At 42.6% G+C, this 17,496-nt stretch overlaps 3 protein-coding genes across 3 annotated transcripts; 1 reads left to right on the top strand and 2 right to left on the bottom strand.

Annotated features, from left to right (window-relative positions):
• Positions 1-1,443: 1,443 nt before the first annotated feature.
• On the bottom strand, positions 1,444-4,009 carry med18 (mediator of RNA polymerase II transcription, subunit 18 homolog (yeast)). The gene is made up of 3 exons (XM_056444296.1): positions 3,635-4,009; positions 3,377-3,477; positions 1,444-2,648 (listed from the first exon to the last, which is right to left on the bottom strand). Exons 2-3 carry the CDS (start codon positions 3,447-3,449, stop codon positions 2,092-2,094), a joined length of 630 nt encoding a protein of 209 aa, XP_056300271.1. The 5' UTR covers positions 3,450-3,477; positions 3,635-4,009; the 3' UTR covers positions 1,444-2,091.
• A 2,641-nt stretch (positions 4,010-6,650) lies between these two features.
• On the bottom strand, positions 6,651-12,099 carry ppp1r8b (protein phosphatase 1, regulatory subunit 8b). Its single transcript, XM_056444007.1, has 7 exons — positions 12,022-12,099; positions 11,394-11,454; positions 10,906-11,059; positions 10,228-10,445; positions 9,686-9,830; positions 8,827-8,891; positions 6,651-8,577 (listed from the first exon to the last, which is right to left on the bottom strand). Exons 1-7 carry the CDS (start codon positions 12,072-12,074, stop codon positions 8,221-8,223), a joined length of 1,053 nt encoding a protein of 350 aa, XP_056299982.1. The 5' UTR covers positions 12,075-12,099; the 3' UTR covers positions 6,651-8,220.
• Positions 12,100-13,126: 1,027 nt separating this feature from the next.
• Positions 13,127-17,398, top strand: themis2 (thymocyte selection associated family member 2). Its single transcript, XM_056444393.1, has 6 exons — positions 13,127-13,229; positions 13,637-13,777; positions 13,862-14,287; positions 14,581-15,785; positions 16,006-16,123; positions 16,275-17,398. The coding sequence occupies exons 1-6, from the start codon at positions 13,127-13,129 to the stop codon at positions 16,385-16,387; spliced, it is 2,106 nt and encodes a 701-aa protein (XP_056300368.1). The 3' UTR covers positions 16,388-17,398.
• Positions 17,399-17,496: the final 98 nt, after the last annotated feature.

Genomic DNA, 17,496 nt, shown 5'->3' with positions numbered 1-17,496 from the left:
TCTAGTTATCAGACCGTTTTAGTCTGATACTGATGATTCAGCATGACCCATTTGTTATTTCTCCAGTCATCATCGGGTCGGATTCCCTGCAAAAATCGGACTAAACGATTCCCCACAAACTCCTTTAGCTCAGGCTTCAGACTCTCGGCGTGTGCAGACACACAATGAAACGTAATCCATTGGTTGATCGGTTACATCCTCATGAGGGTTATCAGGATTGTATATGTTTGTATTGGAATTGGTGTCACTCCAGTCGGTTTCTTGACATAAACCATGCACAATGTCACAACGCCACCGGCAACAAGTTCAATCCCTCACTTGAGTGAGTTAGTTGGCTACATCGACAATAGCTGAGCAGGCCGGATGCCAAGACACTGATTAGCCGAGCTGGGCCCCTGTTCTCGAGGTAATGTGGAGTGGAGGTGCTCACCACCAAAGAGCACCGTGCTTTACACAAGTTTAAGTGGAAGAAAGCCAGCAGACTGTGGTGTATCCATACTGGACATATAAAGCCTTGGGCTAGGAGGAATCTGCCTCTTTAATACATAATTCACTCAGAGCTGAAACATCATGCTTTAGTCCTGAGGGCCAGCAGTCTGCTCGTGGTTGTTGGAACATAAAACTGTCTTCATCAGATATTCCAGTCTCTCATCGACTGTCCGCTCTGCGTCCCAAACTAAAATATTAGGTTTGATTTGAGCACAGAACAGATTTGCCTTCTAAATCAAATTCAAAGAATCCTATCGCGATATAATGGACAGTATTTTCAAACATTCAAAAGAGTGGGTTTCAAGCTGCATTTTATGCACGTGGAAGCAATGTCACCTCACCTTTCCACCTCAGTGAGCGTGTCCTCATCAGCCTTGATATGCAGGTAGGTCAACATGTAGAGATGGCCATCTGCCCTGTGGCTCTCCCCTCAGACACGGTGGCTTTACATCGCAACCGCTGCACATGCATCTTCCGGTGGGGGTATTATTAGAAGCACTCCTGTCTTATTGCCCACATTATTATCATAACTGACAGGATGTGCATTAGTTACTTCAGACTCCGCTGCAGATTGGCAATAATGTTGACACACTAGTGTACAAGCCATTTTGGAATTCAGCACGGAGAGGGAGGATCCCGAGGCGGCTTTAGTGCTTTCATGTGTAATAGTCCCAGCTCAAGTTCCCATGAAAGAGGAACTAATGGGTTAACAGTAGAAATGAGAGGGGAAGAGAGGCAAAATCAATGCTTTTGTTGAGGGGAAGAAAGAACGGCTTTCACAGGTCTATGTATCATTAAGCAATTGAGAAAGGTAATTAGAGTGTGTGTGGGGGGGGGGGGGATGTGCAGATCTCACAGCTAATTATTTCCATGGCAACCACAGCTCCTGTAGATGATCTGAGGCGGCGTTCAGCTGGCAAGACAGCCAGCTTGACAAAGAGCAAGAGAGACCCCTAGTGGGAGAACGTTTATTCACACAAATCATTTCTTCAGGAAAATGCCATTTGAAATTGGATAGAAAACAATGTGTTTTTTAGGTGTTAAACCTGCCACAGAGATAATGAAATCATAAAGGATCAGAATCGAGAACTTAAGCCAATGAAATAAATAAAAAGGCTCAAAGCCACCATGAGAAATAAAAGTAAAGATGCAACAATTAATTCATATAACAACTCCAGCTTGCCCGGTGGTTGTTTTTTCAACACTTATTTGTTTTTCTTTTTATTCCCAGACACATCACTATTATTTCTTTAGCAAACAGTCAATTTCGCTGTGCAGTAGACAAGCATCCTGATGCATCAAGCGTGTAAGAACGCAGATGAAATAGCAATGAGTTTAACCAAACCTGTGCACTACAAACTAAAACAACTGATTACAGTTACCATTTCAAAACATCCGTGACCACGCTTTGGTGGTAAATTATGAAATACAAGAATATTGTCTGACTAGTCATTTCTAGCTCACATAACAAATTGACCAGAAGGGTAATCGTGAAGTCAAAATTGAATTGCATTTAATTTCAGTTCAAATGTTATTACACACAAAAAAAATGTTTGTCCATGGGGGGCCAGAGATGACTTGACCCTCTAAAAAGTATGTCATTCAATGTCTCTGTTTGCTTGGGTCAATCTTCTCCAGGTGAACCAGTGGTTTAAGTTGCTCAGCAAAGCTGCGCATGTCCTCGGACATGTTGTCCTGGCCAGCAGGAGACAACACACTCAGCTCCACCAGGTATGAAAGTGATAGACGTTCCGTGTTGTCCGTGTTACCCGGTACCAGGATGCGTGACAGCTTGCTAACCACAATTTTCATTGCACCTTTGCGAAACATGTGCCCATTGGAGACAAACTCGTGGTCCATGCGGAAGCCCATCTCATTGAGGAACTCCGGCAGGCTGTGAGAGGCCGCCACGTCAACACAGTTACGCACCAGGGCGTGACGGCTCTTGTCTCCCACTTCCGGTTGGCCTAGGTAGCGTAGGTGCCATGGTGATGTGGGGTGGGAGAGGGACTGCCGGGCACGCAGAATGAAAGGGTTCCCTTGTTGGCCTTTCAGAAGATAAACCAGTTCATGGTCTGTGAAAGTCTCAGGTTCCATGTTGTCACACAGACCTCGAAGGCGATGCAAGAGGCTTTCTAGTGCTTGGTCATACACACTGCCTGCGTTGATAAAGGGGAGAGAAACAAATGCATAAATAACATGGAAACAAAGTGGTGAGCAGTTACATTTTAGACATACACACACACAACAAAAAACACTCCAAAAATACATCAGATGAGAATTAAGACACTGAAAGCTGACAGACAGGAAATAAACCTGTCAAAAACACAGTAGATGTTCTTCCACTTTGTCAGTTAAGGGTAACAATATTTTGTCATCTTTGATAACGCGATGTTGGCAGTATTGCCGTCTGTAATACATCACTCCTGCAATAACTATGACAACGGTTATAATATTCAGTTTTTGATTAAACGATCAAAAGGCGCGGTGATTAAACTTCATGATCAGATTGTAGTTTATGGTAATGTGGAATTCTAACGCTTATTTTTGAGTTTCTAATATATTGTCAACCCCATTCAAATCAATGAGGGCAGATTAATTTGAATGATTTTGGAACAACTTCTTAAGATATCAATCTCTGTCTCAACGATCATCCTTACACAAACTAAGGGAAATGTGTTTTGTATGACACAAAGCCCTTTTAATTCTCAGGAATACCATTTTAGGTAATTTTCCTATTTATGCATTTTGGTTATTATAGTTGTGAGTTTGATATTCCGAATTCTGAATTACATTTACGGCACTTTTAAGCACAAACGCATGCTCACGTAACTAGCCAACACCTCTGGAGATATGTTTCATTTCCTGATTATTTCGTTAAGTTTACCTTGCAGCAGATACTCCATCATGTTGATCGTTCCTCCGGTGACCGGCATCACTGAAACAGGAGGGGCTTCCATATTTTCCCGGACACAAAGTAGTTTTTCTCTGTAGGAATGAAGTACCATTCAGTCAGTTAGCATCTACAACATCTACAACATAGAAGTCAAGATATTGCAACCAGCGTTAGCTACATTTAGCGAGCTAGCGAGCTGATAAACAAGTCATTAACAGTTCACTCTCAACAGGTAGCTTGATTCATTACCTGAAAAATGACAAAATGCAGCTCTTCACTTGATGGGGAACCAACTCAGCGTTTTTTTCTGCAGAATCTCCACATGAAAGGCCCGCAGGCTTCACCGTGTGTTCAATTGACACACGGCTAGTAGGTTAGCTGTAAAGGCTAGCGAGCAGCTAGCGCAATAGCCTGGTGTCCAACGTGCCGTGCGAAGAAGCGTGTCAACGTGGGCAACGGTGCTTGAATGGAATGCCAAATATATATCAATGTGAACAAAGAGGCGATTAAAACAAAGAAAACATATTCCAACTGCGTGGTTTGTTGTCAAACAGCAAAAGAATGAAAACAGTCGATAACAGTGAATGAAAATCTATTTTACTTTTCTCCTTCTGTTTCTTTTACCGCTGCTGTTGCATCCAACTTTGAGGCGCATTACCGCCACCTGCTGGAGGTTATTATGTAGGGGTCTTCTTCTACTTTCGTATTTGTGGCAGAGTATATGCAGAAGTGTGTCGAGCATTTTCTTTAACTCCATCGCTACCACACTTGTCACTGATGCTTTTGACCAGCACAAACAGTCGTGCGTGATACCGTAAATTACATGTATGTAGGACGAGAGCGTGTGTGCAACTGGAGTCAAATGACATGTATGTGCACATATAGGCCTATGGCCAATAAAGCTTTTTCAATTTCTTCGTCTTCATCCCCATTCCTCATTTTCTGCCACTTCTTCATTTCTTTTCATTTAATCATTAGTTTCCTTCTCCTCTGCCTGTGGTATTGGTCCAGTTATTTCATTTTGTGTGGTCCTTTTTGCATGCATCCCATAACACATTCCTCCCCCATCACACACTCCTCCCCATAACAGACTCCTCCCCCATAACACACTCCTCCCCAATCACACACTCCTCTCTAATAACAGACTCCTCCCCTATAACACACTCCTCCCCAATAACACACTCCTCCCCATCACACACTCCTCCCTAATAACACACTCCTCCCCCATCACACACTTCTCACTAATAACAGACTCCTCCCCCATCACAAACTCCTCCCTAATAACAGACTCCTCCCCAATCACACACTCCTCTCTAATAACAGACTCCTCCCCTTTAACACACTCCTCCCCAATAACACACTCCTCCCCATCACACACTCCTCCCTAATAACACACTCCTCCCCATCACACACTCCTCCCGAATAACAGACTCCTCCCCATCACAAACTCCTCCCTAATAACAGATTCCTCCCCAAAAACACATTCCTCCCCAATCACAGACCCCTCCCCAATAACACACTCCTCCCCCATCACACAATCCTCCCCCATCACACACTCCTCCCCCATCACACACTCCTCCCCAATCACACACTCCTCCCCCATCACAAACTCCTCCCTAATAACAGACTCCTCCCCAATAATACACTCCTCCCCAATAACACACTCCTCCCCAATCACAAACCCCTCCCCAATAACACACTCCTCCCCCATCACACACTACTCCCCCATGACACACTCCTCCCCCATAACAGACTCCTCCCCAATCGCAGACCCCTCCCACATAACAGATCCCTCCCCAATAACATACTCCTCCCCATCACACACCCCTGCCCAATAACAGACTCATCCCAAATCACAGACCCCTCCCCATCACACACTATATACCCAAGTTGCTGCTGGGGGTGGGGGGGGGGCTTGACCTGACTTGACCTGACTTGACCAAGCCCCCACCTTTTGTTCTTTAGATAAGATAATCTTTTATTACTCTCGCAGTGGGGAAATTAACCGAATTACAGGGTAAAGTGCACACAAAATCATAGTAAAATAAAAAACAAGTCATTTAAATATTAAACCAAAATAAAAACAGTGCAGTTTACAGTAACTGATTCATTCTGCAGTATGTGTGTGTGTGTGTGTGTGTGTGAGAGAGAGAATTTGTAGCTAACACCAGACTCAATCGGCATGTACTAGGAGAGAGGATGAGAATGAGGGATCATACAGATTTTTTTTGTATGTGTGTGTGTGTGTGTGTGTGTGTGTGTGTGTGTGTGTGTGTGTGTGTGTGTGTGTGTGTGAGAATTTGTAGCCAGCAGACTCCCTTTTCACTAACACAATACAAACTGGGGTTCAACTTTAAAGTGATCAAGAGACCTCAGTGTGACCTTGAATTGATTACATTTAAAATGATGCGTGTTGCTAGTTAAAGATTATAGGTCACTCGTATGATGGAACATGTTATACTCACTTTGTGCAAGTCTTCTAGTGATAATATAAGGAATATCAAAAAGCAGAAGTTGTCTTTGGAGTGTTTATTCTGTGCGCAGAGAAGGGTCAATCATCAACCAGAGTGCCAGACAGGGAACAGCCGGTACCCATATCTTTGCAACTCCCCTATTTTAATGTCAACCCACATTAAAAATGTAGAATTAGTTGGTAGTGACCGTTACTTTGATTTCCTTGACCATAAAACTTCAAATTCACTTGTCATGGTGTCATCTAAAGCATTGAATGTATCATATTCCTCAAATGGTCTCTTTTTTCCCCACTCAGAAACTGCATCGGTCAGAAGTTTGCCATGAACGAGCTGAAAGTGGCGACAGGCCTGACTCTGAAGAGATACCAGCTGATCGAGGACCCCGCTCAGAAGCCCCGGTTACCTGGTAGAATAGTGCTTCACTCCATCAACGGCATCCACATCAAGATCAGACCTGTACAGCCACAAGTGGAAATGCATAAACCTAAATCTTATGACTGACAGAAAATCCCTCATGGATAATAATGTAATAACTGAAGGACTTGATAGTTGCTGAACATTTTTGAGGATAGATTATACTAGCAAAATACTAGTTTGTATTTGTAACATAGAATATTTTTCTCACTGGAACTATTGTCAAAAAAACTTTGAACTTTTAAACCACTGATCAAAGAATAAAGTATCTGATAAATGAATAATCTATCTTGTTCCCAGCCTGTTTGCTTACCAGTCATTGAACGACCGGACCCTTAGGGAATAGATACAATTTAACAATATAATCACAGCTGGAAGATTGTCAAAAGTAATTCATTTTTTATTTACAGTCATATGATTACAAAATCCACAAGGACAAAAAGTCGCCGGCAGTTCGTAAAAGTGAAACACCTCGTCTTTTGTTGATCTGATATCCAACCTTTCACCTATAAGATCCCATGAAATGAACACTTGACTGATCCATAAACCTGCTCATCTTTAGTGGTGACCTCATGCTATACCAAAAGAGACCTATAAAAGTTCAACCATTCAGGCCATCTGATCGTTCTGCAGATTGATAGTTGAGCCCCCCCCCCACACACACACACAACAACCTCTCTCAAAAGGGGCCGCAACCATATTTACCACCAATTAAGTGAGAATACCATTTCATGAGACCTTTAAACTTGGAAATTACAACCAATTACATCACGTTCCACCTGTTTGACATGAATAACTATGATTTTCTGTGACTGTGCAAAGATGGTTCCTACATCTCAGTTCAGGGCAAACTAAATATGAACAGTTAACTGGATAAACTGCACTGTAATCTTTTGCAAGTGGATGACATTAACACGCTACATGACCAATAACACATACTAAATCCCAACCTTCGTGTTTTGACTACCTTTTTTGAAATCTGTGCCGCGGAGTTGGTATTTGTTACTGTGCTGCCGTTTCAATTTAAAACTACATAATAGCCCAATTAACTGTCAACAGAGAAAACTGTAAATTCTTGCATTTACAGTATTCTACAAACCATTTAAAACTCAATATGTATTGTAAAAAGCTTACGGACAGATGTCAACATACTGTTTGGACAGGACAAGTGGCTTTTATCTGCAGAAGAATCAGTAACGAGAAGTTTGCATCATCACTTTGAAATGTTGAGGTTGTTGCAACAGGCCATAAACAATATAGTACCTGCAAGTCTGCAGCGAAACCTCAATGAAAACGTTGACCATTGTGCACAAGTCTCCATCTAGTGGCTTGTTGGACAAACACTAAACAGTTGAGTTGATGTCATATTGGTCCAATACATGTAATGTAAAGGCTTCACATTATATCAAGAGGGTTTCAAAATAAAAAGCAGCCCTGTGTTTTGCTTCATGTCTGTATTCTCTGACTTTCCTAATTTCGCACAGTAAAATATTTTATATAAAAGTCTTTGTTCACCATTTGTTTAACAGCATTTTCAAAACACTTTCTAGAGTGAAAATAATGTTGGAAAAGTGATTCGTAAAAAACTAAATACAACTTAACATCCAAAAGATAGCCATATCCATGTCGCCCGTCACTCACAAACAAACAGGCAACTGCACCTCTGAGGCTTAAACGCTAACTGCCAAAGTCTTGTAAATGAATATTAATTGTGTTTGCAATCAACAAGCTTCTGCTGTATTATTGTCACTTATCAACTGCAGACGTAGCAATCAATGTTGGGAATACCTTGTGACAGACCACAAAGGAATTGTGTTTTTGTGATGACAATGAGTAACACGACAAATAAAAAAAGAACATTTGAGATGTGAATGACTCCACCTCAGCCAGGCCACAGTCCCTGATGTATCTGCTGGTAACCTGAGAGTCAGCAGCTTTGAGAAATTGTTAGATAAGTAGTGATGGGGTGGGTTTCTTGCCCGGCCAAGCTTCTTTGGCATACTTCTTTTTGCGTGGCTCGTTGTGCGTCTCTGGTAGGTAGGGGGCTGTGACAGGGGTGGGTTTGAGTGTGACGGGGGGCTGGGGGGCCTCTGGGGCCAGGTCCACCTCTGGTGCTGGATTGGGGAAGGGCAGAGGAAGCCCTCCCTGCAGAGCAGCGCCTCCTGGAGCTCCTGTTGGCTGGTTCTCGTGACTGGTGGGAGGCAGGTCCCCATAGAGACCACCACCACCCATGTTGTAGCTGTGGATGCGCTTCGAAGTCAGGTCATCGAGACCAAGAGTGCTGTGACCATCTGATCTCCGTTTCTGCGGCAGACATGTCAGCGTATTAACATCACTGGTTATACATATTCCAAGTCAAACATTACTGCCTTTGCAGGTCATACGCCGAACCCATTGGCTCACTGATGAGCACACTACTTTCGGTTGAAACCAATCAGAACCACTCATTCTGAGAATGCTGGTGTCATGCTCATCTAGTGAGCTACACATGTTATACATTAATACTTTACAGCACTTGCAATGTGCTGTGATGTTTAGAAAAACAAAGCTTACCTTGATGGGGATGACAGCCGTCTGGATCATGTTTCTAAACCGTCCCACCGAGGGGTCTATGTCCTCTGTAATTATTTAAAATACAAATAATACAAATTATCAAGGACGGTTCTTCTCTTAAAAATAAAAGCAGACATGGACATATCGTATCACATAAGACATAGCGTGGTCATATATTTACAGCATGATGGGATGCCCCTCACCAAAGAAAAACTGAACTTAACCAATTACTTCCTGGTGCCAACATTTATATTCAGAGCATTCATATAGCTGCAACCAAGCAGTGGAGTAATGTCTACCTGAGCAGAGAATGAAGGCACTTTCCCGCAGCGCATGCTTTCAGGGAACGTTTGAGCATGCGAGTGCGCCCCACTAGCTCGTTTATGGCCGTTGTTTTGCACTGCGTTTATATGGCGTGTACAGCTGATAACGTTGTCCCGACCGACAGCGTAAATGCAGGAGTGTAGCACCCACCCTCCGGCTCCCTCTTAGCAGAGCACTGTTAGCTCGGACTTCCCTTCTCTTCGAGTTTGCCCTGCTAGCTGCAAGCTGCCGACTAAAGTTGAGAGCAATAGAAAAGCTCCAAACCTTCTATAAAACACATTTAATATGTTTACCGTCAGTAAACGACTTGGCTGAGGTCCAAACTAAAAGCCTCTAAACTTCGTTATCAGTTACATGATGTAAAAACCTTCACACAAGAATCGTAAAAGAATTTACAAGAGGAATATGTAAAAAACGACCATCGGACACAAAATGTGTTTGGCTTGTAAAAACAGAGTGGTTTAAAAACAAAGTGGTTCATGTCATGATGGTTTCTTTTTGTTGACTTGAATACAATCGTATCTTTGATCCATACCTGGGTTAATGATGGAGTCGTCCTCATTGAAGGTAACCCTGGAGTTCCTCCGTTTCCTCTTCGGCCTCTGGATTTCCAGGTTACCCTCCTCAATAGTCAGTAAGCTGATGCGCTTGTTGTGAGCCGTGTTGAACTCTGTCAAGTTCTAACAGGATGCAGACAGGCATTAATATCAAGGTATTACTACTTTAGAAGACAGGAATATCTTGGCCTGAATAAAGTAATAACAAGTAGCGTCATATAACTAAGGAAAAAGAGACTATAGGCCAAAACTATAGGCATAAACAGGTTATATTATCATTAGATCTTTGGCAATGTTATGTTCCATTTCCCTTATGGAAAGTGCATTTTGTCTTAACACTACTAGTACTTATACAATCCGAAACATGAAATGTTAGACTTCATAAAGCCTATTAGTAGTCTACCTTGTGGGTAAAAAATGTGATGATGAAAAGACACGCTGCAGCCCTTTTCTTTCTAATTTTATGCAACTCATATTCGAGAGCATGAGAATATTGTTATCATCGAGAAACCCAATGTACCTCCAGCTCCGTCTCTTCCTCTGGAAGCCCAAGCAGTCCTTTCAGCTCCTCGTCCTCTCCCGTCTTACTGTCTCCTGAGCCGGCAGTGCCTTGGGTTTGGGGTTTCTCTCTGATGGTGTAGGTTCTTGTTGAGGCCCCGAAAGATACTGTCGAGTCTATGGGAACTTGCTGAGGCTTGTGTGCCTCCAGACGGATGTGTCCCAGGTAAGTGCCGTGGGCTGAAATGGTGAAAATCAAACAAAGTGGTTTGCAAATAGTTCATCGTTTTTTAATGATACATTAATGTGGATAATGTAAAATTAGTGGCAATCCATTTGTTGCAACTTGTCTATGAAATGTCTGAAAATAAGTCAAAAGGGAAATAGCTTTTTTTTGTTGGTTTAACAGTCCAAAACAAAAACTATTACATTTGCAAGTGTATAGAATAACAAAGCTTGAAAACCTCACAATTACAAAGTTGAATCTAGATGAAGTTGAAGAATTACAAAAAAGATGAATCCATTATCAAAATAGTTGAACATTTATTTTTGTCTCACGGTTGAGTTCTTTTGTGTATTTCCTGGCCAGCAAAAAGGAGTCTTTGCCTGTTAGTTTTTCAGCACTGAGCATATGTATGTCGAACATCTCTTAACACTGCTTCTAAATATAACATGAGTATACAAGTGAATGATGTCTTACTGCTGTTGAGGTCTATGAGAAAGAGCCTTTTCAGGTGTTTATGGTAGACGAGGGCAGAGTGTACACGTGAGCATGACTGGTGGTCGATGGTGAAGTCACACCAGTCCGGGTTCCTTCCAAACAAGTAATACTTCTTTTCATCTATGATCAGTTTCTAGGGGAAGAGACAGTTTCAGTGAATCAAGGTCTTTCAAACACCTGCTTCACGGGTACATACAACATCTTTGTGCCTCTGATCCATAACTTGACAGTTTTGCTTCTCACTGAAAAGCTTAAATTGCAGGGCGAACTCTGCTCTTGCACCATTTGGAGCCATGCAGCCATAGAAAGTCCCAGTGTGCAACACATCTGGGACAGTGGACCGGCAGGCTAGTATCTGGTGCGTTCAACTCATTTACAGCTCATAACATGATCCATTACATGCATTCACTCGGGTTCACAACGACAGCAGGTTGACGGAAAGGCCACAATTAAACTGGTTGAGGTACCTCCATCAGCTTGTCTCCCTTCATCACGTCTAGATGGAGCCCCTGAGGCGGCTTGCCTGCCCTGGAAAGAAAACACTTGGTGAACGTTTTAAACATTTACAAAGTCCACAAGTCCGGGCATTCGTGCAACGTTGATCGTGGCAATATATCAACACCCAAGCATTGTTCGTCTTATCGTGCTTAAAAGGTGCATTCGTGTTAAACGAGTGCTTGTAACGATAGACCGGCACGTTAGCTCGTCGTCTGATGGAAACGTTTGCAGCGGTAGCGGTAGTCATCTATTGCAATGCTTTTTAAATAACAAGACAAAAGAAAAATGCATGTTTAAAAACGCCCTGTTTATACGTCTGAGCCTGTTCTACTCATAACATACCCCCTTACATGTAAACACGCGAAACATCTCCTTTTAAATACGACTAAAAGACCCCCACGCCATTTGTAAATTAAGACCAACGTGAACGAGTTAGCTCGCTAGCTTGCTTAGTTGCTAACGCGAGCAACAGTTACTGCAAGCTTATCTCGGAGTAAAGGATGAGTTATATGAATGAGTGAACCCTGCTTTGCTCATTTGCATCAGGTATTACGTTACAGACAGACAGTTACAACTTTAGCATGTGAATTTGCTCACCATGTTGGACAATCAAAAGGAGGAGCACTTTCTTTGCTTATTTTAGTCGCCATCTTGCCTCATCTTCTCATAGCCGAGGTGCATGATGGGTAAACGTCACTTTAGGTTCCTGGGAGTTGCTGTCTCTTAGTTCTAACACATTGCATTCAAAGTATAACACTAATTAATTAATTAATTTAGATGCATTTTGTAAACACAATTTACGCTGAAATTGGGTAAAAGTGTCACTGCGCTAACATCAAGTCTGGGTAATTAAAGTGAACAACTTTGAATTACCTCAACAAACCACAAGGGGTTCCTCAGGGCCCACAGTCTCGAAATGAGTATGCTGCGGTAAAATGTTTTTTTAATGTGTCAGTTTCGTGTTGTTGCTGGGAGATAATGGTTTGAGGGTGAGGGGCTGACTTGGCATGTCACAGCGGTGTGAAGACCTAGTTTGTTCTACAGGAAGTCAGGGTGTGTCCTTATCTGCTCCACTGGGGCTTAAGTAGTTTGGCAGGGTACATTCCCTGCATGTAAAACATGTTATGTGTCATGGCAGACTCAGGGAACCCCTTTAATGGCTCGGTTAGGATGAATGTCAGTCCTTCCTGTCGAGTAACAACTGTTATTGTGGTGTTTTGGCATCAGGGTCGTGCAACAGAACTTGCGTTTGGCCAAGTTGTCCATCTTGATATACAAAAACAAGATTTTACTTTAAGACCCTGAAACAATCTTTATCGAGAAGAATCAGACGTGTCAAACTGAGAGTGTAGTATGTTACCCTTGAGGAAGTTGATGTGTGCACTTTACAAATGTTTGCAGTTATCAAACTCACACAAACACGAGCACGACACATTTCCTGATAACCGTATACATCCTAGTGTATCTTATTCTATTTGCTTGGGTTATCAGCAAATCATGCTGCAATTAAATAAATAACAGAATAATACTAATCTTCTTTCACAACATAATATGTGATATCACAGTTGCCGTGCCTGTGAATGTGAGAATTGTGCAAACAGATCAGACAACTTCCTTGTTCATATTTGTGGTTTTCTGAGAAAGCAGCATCCTCTTGTGCTTCTCTTCTCACTTCTCATTGCAGCGCACCGAGGCAACAGTGATGGCGTGCCCAACGTCTTGGCCACTTCAACAGTTTATTGCTTCTTTGGACAACTCTTGTTTGCCAAAAATTCTACAAGTTTGCTCTGGAGTGTATTTCCAAGGTAGGCATTGAATGGCTTTGTTCTTTGCGAATTGAAACTGAGGACAGATAAGAGCGAAAGAGATTAGGGATTATCTGAAGGGATTAGATCGGTATCCGAACCTGTCTTGATTTCGGTTTTGTGTCTGTTTGTATCTATTGAATACAGTTGTATCTATATAGTATATAGCCTAGTATGCATGTTTCTTTCTTTTTTGAACCCCAAATTAGATTGTTGCCCAAAAGGACAATGAGCTTTTGTTTTCATTGAAAACTTTTTTATTCCTATTGAATGGTAATTGTGAAAATGTCATATCAGGTGAGAACTGAGTCAAGAAAGCATGTTATAAATACTTAAAATATCTGCTCATTACTTTTTTGGTATTTAGTTCCTTCTTTGGTAAAAAACATTCTCAATCTCCGTTTCAGGGTCTGTATATGAAATCTCTGGGAGTGAAGTGTGCTTTTCCACTGGGGATCTAATAAAGGTCATTGGCATTGAGCTCCTATCGGTTTGCTGTGAAGACATCGGCAACAATGAGACGTTTGAGCTGCCTATAAACCACAAAGGTTAGTCTTCAGACAAGATAATGTGAGAACGGCTAGTTTCGCTTCATATGTAGCTTCCCACTGACACTCGGTGCTGTTCCTCAGGGTTGTTCAAGGTTGTTCTGGAGGAGATGCCTTACAGTACACTCGAGGAGATGGTGAGCCTGAGGCCCGTGGGCCTGGAATCCTGCCTTCCCTTCACTTTCACCAGCAGCTCCAAGATTACCGTGGGCAATTTCACTCTGGGGGCCGAGAGAGCTTTGACGGTGCTCTCCATTGAGCGGCATGAGGGCGAGGAGGATCAGGTGCGCTGCCACATTCGAGGACAACAGGAAGCCTCTGCGGAATTGTGTATCCCACTTTCTACCCATGGGGAGTTCAGGGAATGTGAAAGCGAGGAGCGCTTCACTCTGATGGAGATCATGTCCTCGCCGTACCTGCGCAGTCGAAAGTTTTGCTTCATGAACACCACCAAGAGTGAACGGCCCCTGATCCTCAGCCCAGTGTACCAGGTCCACGGCATCATGAGCAGTGAGCATTACATACTTTCACTTTTTTATTTGCCAACATGTTGCTTATTACTTTCAGATTATATACTTGATCAAAATTGGTTGCCCGTATATCTAAAATTGGTTACCCTTCCCCATTTTTTTCTGTCCCCTTCATCTTCTTTTTCTTTCTCAAAGTGTTACACTGTATACTTTAACAATCCTTTTGCTCATATTAAAGGTGTTAAATGTTCCGTCACTAAAGAAGCACACTGTACCTTATCAAGCTCCTCTACTACAGGTATTGACATATTTTCTCTAATTCTTTTTGTACAGTGAGAACAAACATCTTGAAGTTCCTCTCCAGCTTGGAGATGGATGTGGTCGAAGTCACAGAAATGAGCAGTGATGTGAATTTCATGACCCCGCTCAGTCTGACGGAGGTTTGTTCCCAGCCGGAGGAATCCTTCCCTGCAGTAGCAGAGATATTGGAGGGCCCAGAAACCCACTCTCTGTTCAGGTGCAGCTGGTTGCCACGACTGAGCAAGAACAGCCACCTGATTTTCCACAAGACTGGAACCTCTGCCATGGTTTTATTATCCAGCGTGAAGAGCCGAAAGACACAGCAGTACTTCCTGGTATCCCAGCAGTACGGTGGACGATTTCGGAGGCGGCCAAGAGAGTTTAATTCGGTGTTCGAGCTGTATGTCGCTTTCATGCAGGCCCCGGGTCTGAAGGTGAGTGTAACAAGGAACTGTGAGGAAGATGAGGAGGAAGGCCTGCCTGCCCTCAGTGTGGGCGAACAGCTGGAGGTTGTTCGCTCCGAAACGATGGAGCTGCCTTGCGAAAGCAGCCTGGGACAGAAGCAGGTCGTCGAGGCTCTTCTGTGTCGTCGTCTCCAAGACCCAGATGACGAAGATGAGGACGAGGATGAGGACGAAGCGGAGGTCAAGCAGAAGGATGAGAGAGAGGAGATTTGTCTGCCTCTGTATATGCAGGGTCACTTTGTGGAAGTGGTAGCTGATAAAAAGAAGTACAGACTCAGAGACTTGGGTAAGGAGTTCAGTTTGCCCTTGGATGTGAAAGTGGTGAGTCGGGACAGCGAGCTCGAGACTGATCCCCTGGTTGGGTTTGCGTGTCTCAGAATTGAGGGGGCCATGCTAGAGCCCACCATCCAGGCAAGCTTTCTGCACAGGCCAGAGCACTGTTTTGAGATCCCGACCCAGTGGCTCTCTATGTCCGTCTTTTTTACCCAAGAAGCCCTGCCGTGGCCCATCGGTCAACCACCTAAGTGCCATGTGGATAGGGTTACCGAGGTGACAGACCTGTTCTTTTATGAATATCACAGACAGGGAAATTCAGATGCAGCTGCTCCACCTCGACCACCAAAGCGAAATCTGTCATCTTTGAAGTCTTCCGAAAGTTCATCAAAGAAAACCTCCAAGGCAGCCAAGTCCAAGCGCAGAGAAAGCGTCCCAACCAAGGAGTTAGCCAATTTGACTTTAAATATCAAAAGAAGGCCCAAAGCACCACCACCTCCAGTAAGTATGGCTTTCCTCACATGTATGACAGTCATGTATGGCAGTCATGTATTTAGAATCTATTGTGGTTGTCATTAACATCATGTAGCTCATGTCGCTCTGTAAAACACAACTTCTGTCATGTGTTTTCATAATGTGACTTTCAGTATGCTTCCTGTTTCTGCTGGGTGGAATGCGTGTAATAAAGCTGAATGTTTCGGACTTCTTCTAAATTGTGCAGGCTATCTTGGATAATCAACCTCCACCAGTTGTACCCCGAAAACCCGCAGCGGCCAAAATGACAACAGGCAAGGCTCTGCCAAACACGTATGTGAAGAGGGAGGAGTCGATGACAAAAGGTATATCTCCCTCTGAAGACTCTTCCTCTTATTATATAGATTACAGCCATTCTGGCAACACTTAAAGAACAATTCTGACATTATTCTTCCTTTTTTATTAATAGTAATCTTGAATATGACTGATTGATTAACTGTACCCCTTCTACTTTAGTGAAGCTGTGTGAGTTTGAAGAAGATGTGGACAGCGACCACGACTATGAAACTTTGGATGAGACGTTCACAGTCATGGTGAAGAAAGCACAAGAGGATATCATGTTTTACTAAAGTGGTAAGCAGCAGAGGATCACATATGGTTGGCCTACATTAAGAACGACAAAGGAGAATTTCTTATTGCAGTTGTTTAGCTCCTATCTTGAATGGTAGTTTTGTATTGTACCGATGTGGCATAGTCTTGCATTGTGAGAATTCACAGTCGGACCAAGCAACATGTCCATAAAACCCTAAATATTGTTAAAACTCAATGTGATTTAAGTTAATTCTGAAAATAATCAGTTTAACTTAAGGTTAGATAACTCCGGTGAATGTAAAATCATTCAGCTTTAATCTCCTGACAGTATACTGTGTCTGTGAGGACCCACAAGAGCATTTACACCGGCAGAGTTTTTTGTGATTAACAATAAGTGGACACTTTATTTAGCACGTTTGCGTACAGGAATATGTCCCGTTGGAATTATTGAGTGTTGCTGTGTCACAGTTTTTTTAACAAATACTGCCATTTGTGGTATTTGTTGTTGTAGGACTTCTTGAAATGTGAGAAAGTACATGTGTTTGAACTTGTCAACAAATCTATGGTCTTTTTTTAATGTTTGCATAAAATACCATAATACTGTGCCATTCTTAGTCGTTTTTATATATAGTCCATCCTGGAAATTCAGCAACCCCTTCCACTAGAATAGTCAAATCACAACACCACAAACAGCCTTACAATAAAGCATACAGGCTTCAGAGGTATTACATGTATTGTTGTATATGCATTTGATGTATATGGAAACCTCCGATAGCATCAACGTATACATACCAACTCCAAACAGAAACGGCTCAAACCAGTCTGGGAGGCACAGGTCTTCATTGAATGTGCAGCTTCTCACATGTGTGACCATGTAATGGCGATACAATCGCAGCTCTCCCTTTAGTAAACGCAAACTAAAGATCTGAGAATACAAAAAGGTGCCACACAGTATCCAATCTTATTTGTACTTATTTATGTAATTGAAATGATGGTTTTGAGTCACTGCCAAATAAATATAAAAAATCAAATAAAAAAAATTAACCTCGTTTACTTTCCATTTCTTTTCAATTAAATACTGTCTGGGTGCAGGTGATTTTGTTGTTGTTGTCACCACACCACATCTGCATTGTTTGATGACACCTCA

The sequence above is a fragment of the Pseudoliparis swirei genome, chromosome 22, assembly GCF_029220125.1.
Source record: "Pseudoliparis swirei isolate HS2019 ecotype Mariana Trench chromosome 22, NWPU_hadal_v1, whole genome shotgun sequence".
NCBI classification, from domain to species: domain Eukaryota; kingdom Metazoa; phylum Chordata; class Actinopteri; order Perciformes; family Liparidae; genus Pseudoliparis; species Pseudoliparis swirei.
This window is presented reverse-complemented; position numbering and strand designations above follow the sequence as displayed.

Excerpts from the sequence above, each read along its gene's own strand:
- themis2 (XM_056444393.1), top strand. The coding sequence starts at position 13,127 with ATGGCGTGCCCAACGTCTTGGCCACTTCAACAGTTTATTGCTTCTTTG. Across the intron at positions 14,288-14,580 it reads GGTCCACGGCATCATGAGCA|TGAGAACAAACATCTTGAAG; the intron begins GTGAGCATTACA and ends CTTTTTGTACAG. Across the intron at positions 16,124-16,274 it reads GGAGGAGTCGATGACAAAAG|TGAAGCTGTGTGAGTTTGAA; the intron begins GTATATCTCCCT and ends CTTCTACTTTAG.
- ppp1r8b (XM_056444007.1), bottom strand. The coding sequence starts at position 12,074 with ATGGCGACTAAAATAAGCAAAGAAAGTGCTCCTCCTTTTGATTGTCCA. Across the intron at positions 11,455-12,021 it reads CCTTTTGATTGTCCAACATG|GGCAGGCAAGCCGCCTCAGG; the intron begins GTGAGCAAATTC and ends TTTTCTTTCCAG. Across the intron at positions 9,831-10,227 it reads AGGAAGAGACGGAGCTGGAG|AACTTGACAGAGTTCAACAC; the intron begins GTACATTGGGTT and ends GCATCCTGTTAG.
- med18 (XM_056444296.1), bottom strand. The coding sequence starts at position 3,449 with ATGGAAGCCCCTCCTGTTTCAGTGATGCCGGTCACCGGAGGAACGATC. Across the intron at positions 2,649-3,376 it reads GATGGAGTATCTGCTGCAAG|GCAGTGTGTATGACCAAGCA; the intron begins GTAAACTTAACG and ends TTATCAACGCAG.